General features: G+C 38.0%; 1 protein-coding gene across 1 annotated transcript; it reads left to right on the plus strand.

The window, feature by feature from the left end:
* Nucleotides 1–332: 332 nt before the first annotated feature.
* Nucleotides 333–3,403, plus strand: IL20 (interleukin 20). The gene is made up of 5 exons (XM_031968420.1): nt 333–648; nt 931–996; nt 1,126–1,278; nt 1,938–2,012; nt 3,312–3,403. Exons 1-5 carry the CDS (start codon nt 490–492, stop codon nt 3,387–3,389), a joined length of 531 nt encoding a protein of 176 aa, XP_031824280.1. The 5' UTR covers nt 333–489; the 3' UTR covers nt 3,390–3,403.
* Nucleotides 3,404–7,381: the final 3,978 nt, after the last annotated feature.

Raw genomic sequence — 7,381 nt, forward strand, 5'->3', positions numbered from 1 at the left:
TCTTTGGCATTCTCCAGTTCCCTGGAAGGTTCATGGGAGACCAGAACAGATAACTAGATTGGCATTCAAGAAAGGAAGGAAATACGCGTCATTTTCCCTAAACAAGTTTTGACATTTTCCCTGAAATGACATATTCTACTTCTTTCTGCTGCTCCAGGCACTACTGGCGCTTAGTAATGACGATAGGGCAGGGATGATGGGGAACATAAAGGTACCCGTGGCTTCACTGGGCCCATTCAGACAGCCACCAAACAGCAAAGGAAGGTCTCTGATTGTCTCCTGGCCCCGCTTCTCCATACAGAAAACCCTGGGTTTGCTATAGTAAGTGATATTCCAGGACCAGACCTAAAGCTTCAGTGTTGGTATTGGGGGAACTGGCATTAGGGAAAGTTTTTCAGGTACTTGTTGGAAGGGTATTAATTGAGATATACTTTCTTTTCTTTGCAGCAAAATTCTGCATCCAAGTCAATCCCAGATTCTTGACCCAAAATGAGAGACTCTTTTATCTCCCTATATCTTTTTTTGACCGTGTTTTCACTATTTGTGTTGCCTTCTTTGGGACTAAAAAGACTCCACTTGGGAAGCTGTGTACTGTCCATGAACTTTCAGGAAATAAGGAATGAATTTTCGGAGATCAGAGGCTTTGTGGTATGTAGGGGTTTAAGTGTATATGGGGAGGAGGGTGAGGAGAGTCCCACTTTGTTGGTGTCTGAGTCTTTCCTGTTAGTCACACTAGATTCATCTCTCAGAGTTGGTACACAGAAATACTAGGACATGGAAGTGTGAGGGTGGGAAGAAATTCAATCTAGTTTTTGGAAAGGACATCTTTGACCTTGGTTCTGGGGAGGTGGAAGGATGGAATGGGTTTGCCATTTGTGCCTCTAGATGGAGCCATTAATACAACCTCTTCTCAATTTCCCTTCTGTGTAGCAAGCTGAAGATGAACATTGGGACAACAGAATCTTGAAGAATTCAGAGGCTTTGCAAGATATAAAGGTATGGACCTAGAACAGAAGAGCTCTGGGTGGGAAAGTGGGGTGCAAGATTTCAGAAATTCCAAAATTTCAAGCCATCCAGCTGGTCTTCCTATAACTAATCCAGTCCTTTCATTTTTTTCCCCTCCAGCCCACAGAGAGATGCTGTTTTTTCCGCCATTTATTGAGGTTTTACCTAGACAAGGTGTTCAAAAACTACCAGCCATCCAGTCCTCACATTCGCCGGAAGGTCAGCAGCATCGCCAACTCCTTTCTTGGAATCAAGAAGGAGCTTCGGCTCTGTGTGAGTAAAGGTCTCAGGACCAAAATCCTTCTTGGTATATAACTAAAGAACTTTGGGATCTCTTCTCTACCAACATCTTCATTTTACAGATAGGGCAACTGAAGCAGTAAGATTGAAGTCATTTGATTAGGTAGCAGGGATGGTCAAGGTAATAATTCAGGTTTCTTGATTTCTAGGAATCTATTCATACTCCTTTACTAGGTGGTACATAGCATCATATATGATCCAAAGTAGTCAATCAGCAATTACTTTAATTGCTTTGGTATCATAAAAGTATTACATGGCTGAATAGCAGAAAACAGACCAAAGTTTGAATAAGACTGGGTCATCTAAGGAGATCTGGCTTCTGATGAGAGGAAAACAGGGAAGGACCAATAAGGGATTGAGAGGTGAGCTAAACTCACTTTCTGGAGAAAAAGAAACTAAATAGCTGAGTCTGTAGGCTAGTACTATGCAAATTATTCATCCTCTTTTTCCCTCTTCTATCCCAAGGATTCTGGAGAGTCAGAAAGGAGAAATTGTAAAAGGGTTTGTCATGAGAAAGGAAGTACTTTTGTGGATGGAGGTTGACACAGGAGCAGAAGCAAGAACAATTCTCACACATATCATTTCTGACAGCATTCTCTAATAAAAAATATCCCTGTTTGTATTCCTTACAGCATGACCAAATGACATGCCACTGTGGGGAGGAAGCAAAGGAGAAATACATGCAAATTCTGAGTCACTTTGAGGAGGTAAAATACGTAGTTGGCAATGAGTTCATACAAAGGTTGACAGTTTCTCCTGCTATACAATCCTGTGGCCCTGGAGCCACATAGGGATTCCAGAGTTGATGCTATGTCTTCCCTCACCTTCCCATATATCTAAGCCCTGCAAGGGCTGGCGGTCTCTTTGTGAAAGGGCTCTCAGAGCCCATCATTTTCCTTGTCTATATTTCCTTGTTGAAAAGAGGACAGGGGCTACCATCAAAATCACCACAGCAAAATTGACAGCTTCTAGTCTAGCAGCTAAAATTAGAGTTCCCTCACCCCAACTCCTTTCCCACAGCCTCATACTCATCTTAAAAACACACCCAGAGTATTTTATCTGTTGAAATTGGCCTGTTTGCAAAACTTCCACAAGGAGGGTCAAAACAGAATGCATTGCTCACAGTTTCCATCAGACTTACCTTCGAGGAGTGGGTGGTAAAGGAGGAGCAGGAAGACAAGCAAGACTAGGGAAGCAGGGGGTCAGAGGTTGCTTCTATCTGATATAATTGCTGAAGTGGTGTAATGGAAAGAGTGATGGCTTGGAAACGGAATGCCTGGGTTCAGATCTTTGATCAGATATTTACTAGCTGTGTGCTCTCATTTATAAAATAAGAGGAGTTTAGATAATATGAGCCCCAATTCCCTTCCAGTTCTAAATCTATGATCCCGGGATCACTGGCAAGACACCTAGCTCCCTACTGGCTACGTGACTCTGGACAAGTCACTTTACCTTTGATTACCTTAGGCAGCTCTTTAAGAATGTAAATTTGGGGAAGGAAATGAGCATTTATAATAAATGCTGGTATGTGCTAAGTACTGTGCTAAGCTTTGCAAATATTATCTCATTGGATTCGCACAATACTGTCAGATAGATGCTAATATTTCTACCTATTTTAAAGTTGAGGAAACTGAGGAAGAGAGAGATTAAGTGATTTGATAAGGGTCACACAGTTAGGATGTTTCTGAGGTTACATTTGAATTTGGATCTTTCTAATTTCAGGTCCTATGTTCTATCCACTGCATCAACTAGCTTCTTATCCAATCGATTCTCCATTTAATCAATCAGCAAACATTAAATGCTTAATGTGTGTCTAGCACTATGCTATATACTATAGCTGCAAAGACAAGAATGAAATAATACCTACCTTCTGGGAATTTACATTCTATGTCCATACTAATGATACCACCAATGAAATCTCCTCAAATTCAATGTCTGAAGTACTCTAGAAATATTATTGTCATTATGGTTTAGTATTTACCAAAGAACTTTTGGGTTTCTTTTAGCTAGATGATCAGAAGGCTGTGATCAAGGCCCTGGGAGAGCTGGACATCCTCCTGAGATGGATAGAAAGGACTAAATAAGAAGAAAAAAAAAACCCGGCCACCTTTGTGTTTCAGTTCTTGATAATATTCATCGAGCTAGTCTGAAATGGCCCTTTCCTTCATCATGTAATGATTTGATTATTTATTCCTATGTTCATGATCATGGAATAGTCCTATTCTTCAAATTCCTAAGCTGAGTCTATGATTTGATAGGATGCTTTTGTTGTCCCTTTTTCTTTAGTGGAATGTATTTATTAATATTGTATATTTATTGTTTCTTTTTTAACTTTTTATGTGTTATTTATTTTTAATTTTAATTTTAATATTAAGCCTATGCCTATTTATGTGTATTCATTGAGATTTTTTGTGCACATCAATAATTCCTCTTGAATTTTTTATTATCTGAAGGCCTTTTGAGTCTAGGAAAAAAGTGTGACTTTTGGACAGATAGATCACCTTACCTCTCTAGATATGTTTCTTTATCTATGAAACTAGAGCTTAGATTAGATGGCAGAGCACTAAAGTTGGAATCGGGAACTGGGTTCTAATGTTGCTTCAATTTCTTGAAAGCTGTATGACCCTAGACAAATAATTCAACTTCTCTGGGATCTCAGTTTACTCATCTGTGAAATGGGTGAATTGATGCCTTCCAGCTCTAAACCTAGATACTATTACTCTGTGGTCTTTAAGTTTCTATCTGTGAAATGTGGACAGTAATATTTACAGTGCCTACCTCACATGGTTCTTTTGAGGATTAAATGAGCTCAGATACAAAGTTCAATTGTCATCTCCTTACAAAGAACTTTCCCAATTTCCCCAGTTGTTTTTATCTTCTTCTCCCTCCCAATTGTATTTATTTATATCTTGTATTTACTTTTCTGAGAACATGTTGTAACACTCCAATAGAATGTAAGCTCCATGAGGGTAAGCAAGGTTCATTCCCTTTTGAATCTATATTCCCAGAGCAGCATAGTGCCTGGCACATAGTAAATACTTATTAAGTATTAATATTAGTATTAATAAATACTTTATTTATGATATATATGTAAAAAACTTTAAAATTATTTGTAAATGTAAATTATTTACAATTATTTTCTGCTTGAATATTCTTTACATTTTTAAGATCAATTGGAAAATGGATTCACATTGATCTACTTCCCTGAACAGGTCAGTTGACATCTCTGGGCCTCAGTTTTCTCCTCTGTAAAGTGGGAGAGTGTAACTAGATGGCCTCTGGGGTCCATTCCAGCTATAGATCTACATTTAATAAGGATTAAACAATTATTAAAGAGTCTATGACACTGAATGCCTATCATGTATCTAGTACTGGACTAGGATTTATTTATTTATTCTTTACTGAAATGAAGACATTTCATTTTTTAAAAATGTTTTAAAATTGTATTTTTTATGAACTTAAATATCAACGAATATGAATATTTCAATTTACAGAGATCAGAAAGATTTTGTTCAATCAACACTAAACTTCTGTTATATAATTTTTAAAATGTACATATAAATATTAAATTTAGCATAATAGCAATGAAATTGCTTAGCTTGTTTCTTTTGCCTCTCAAAGTTCTTATTGTTTTCTTAAATAAGTTTGACTCTCAACTCTACCACATACTAACTACATGACTATGGGTAACTAACACTTCTCTAGGCCTCAGTTTCCTCATCTATAAAATAGGAACCAAAGCATTGGCAGCACCGGTCTTATATTGTAAGAATGTGAATCCTTATGGTAACCAAATAATTAAACCTCTGTATTTCCTTCACCTCATGAATATGAATAGACACAACTATAAAAAACAGTTTCCAGGTTTAGTGGAAAGAGTGCTAAAAATGGAGTTGAGACTTGACTTTAGCAGAGTCACTTATTAGCAGGACATTATGTTCTTTGGACCTCAGTTTCTTTATTTGTAAAATGACAATTAAACTGGATATAAAATGACAATTAAATTCAGATCACTGAGCTCACTTCCTATGGTTCAACAATCCAATTTATTAAACATTCATTTTTGTGGCTAATATGCACAAGATGCTGTACAGAAGCTGGGGACATAGAAATGATGTAGTTTGTGCCATCAAGGAGTTTATAATCAGAGAGGAGGTAAGATATGTCCATATAAAATGAGATAAGGATAAAGGAAAAGTTTAGAGGAAAGGCTATAAGAGAGCTAAGGAGGAACAGATCACTTTCACAAGGTTGAAGTCTTGGAAAACACTGTTATTCAAAGGGAGGGTCAGGTCTGGCTTGAGTTGTACCTTTCAGAAAGTCATTCAGTTAGCATTTATTAAGCACCTATTATGTCTCTGTTCTTAAGAAGCTCAAAGTCTAATAGGAGAGACAACTTGCCAAAAATTATGTACAAACAAGATACATAGAGGATAAATTAAGAGTTGTCTTATAGAGAAGACACTAAGATTAAAGAGAACTGGGAAAGACTTTAGTGAACTTTAGTTGACATTTGAAGGAAGCCAGGAAGCAGAGATGAGGATAGCTTTCCAGGCATGAGGGAAAGTCAGGGAAAATGCCTGGCTTCTGGAGGAGTGTCCTGTAGAGAAACAACAAAGAGAACAGTGTAATAAGGGAAATAGGCTGGGAAAGCTGTAAGAGGTCATATAATGAAGGTCTTTAAAAGTCAAATGATTTTACATTTGATCTTGGAGATAAGGTATTAATGGAGTTTATTGAAGGGTGTGTGTGTGTGTGTGTGTGTGTGTGTGTATGTGTGTATGTAATGGTCAGACCTGTACTTTTGGAAGATTAATTTTTCAGTTGAGTGGAAGATGGATTGTTGAGATGGGAAGACCATTCGGCAGATTATCACCATAGTCCAGTCTTGACATAATGAGGATCTGCACCAGGGATGTTGCAATGTCAAAAGTTGCAGTTTATATAAGAGATCAACAGGGTGTTACAAGGGTAGAAAAAAAAAACAGGACTTGGCAACTTTAGATATGGGGGAGTGGAAGAGAGGTGGATTTAAGGATAACACCTAGGTTGTACACTTGGGTAACTAGGAGTTTGGTGATAGCTATCAACAGTAAAAGAGAAGGTTGGAAGAAAGGAGGATTTTAGAGAAAAGATAATGAATTCAGTTTGGATTTGTAGAATTCAAGATATTTAAGGGGAACTCTTGTTGAGATATCTAGTTGCCAATTGGAAATGTGAAAATAGAGTGATGGAGGAAGGGAGTGAGGGTGAGGAGAGAGAGAGAGAGAGAGAGAGAGAGAGACAGAGAGAGAGAGACAGAGACAGAGACAGAGACAGTGAGAGACAGAGAGACAGAGACAGATTGAAACAAAGACAGAAACAGACAGACAGAGAGAGGCAAAGACAGGGGGAGAGAGAGGAAAGAAGAAAGAGAGACAGAGAGAAAGAGACACACAAAGAGAGAATTTGAAGATGGCATCTAAGTTGATGTTATGAGTACCTGAATGACTGGAAGGATCATGATACTCTAGTAAAAGGGAAGTTGGGAGAGTTATGGGGAAAAGATAATGAGTTCTGTTTGGACATATTGAGTTGAACATGTCTACAGGGCATCCAATTTGAGATGGCCAATAGGCAGGTGGAGATGCAAGATTGGAGGTAAACAGAGTAACCTGGTTGGATAAATAGATTTGAATAATCTGCATAGATGATCATGAAAACCTTAGGAATTGATGAGAATACCAAGTAAATTAATATAGAGGAAGAAGGAAAGAAGGTACAAGATGGTGAACTTTAAGGAACTCTGGTTAGTGGACCTGACATGGATGGAAACCCAGCAAAGGAGCCTGAAAGGAGTGCCAGATGGGAGGAACTTCAGAGAGCAGCCATATGAAAACCTAGAGAGAAGGGAGGCGTAACAAAGGCTGGAGAGAAGACAAGATGGATGAAGATTGAGAAAAGGCCATCAGATTTGGCAATTAGAAGATATCATTTGTTAACATTAAAGAGATTTATATTTTTATAGTCTTTCTCTGTAACCACAAATCTTTTTGTCCTTAGTCCTGCTATTAGAAAACATGCTTGACCTCCAGTA

Source organism: Sarcophilus harrisii, chromosome 4 (assembly GCF_902635505.1).
Source record: "Sarcophilus harrisii chromosome 4, mSarHar1.11, whole genome shotgun sequence".
Taxonomy (NCBI): Eukaryota; Metazoa; Chordata; class Mammalia; order Dasyuromorphia; family Dasyuridae; genus Sarcophilus; species Sarcophilus harrisii.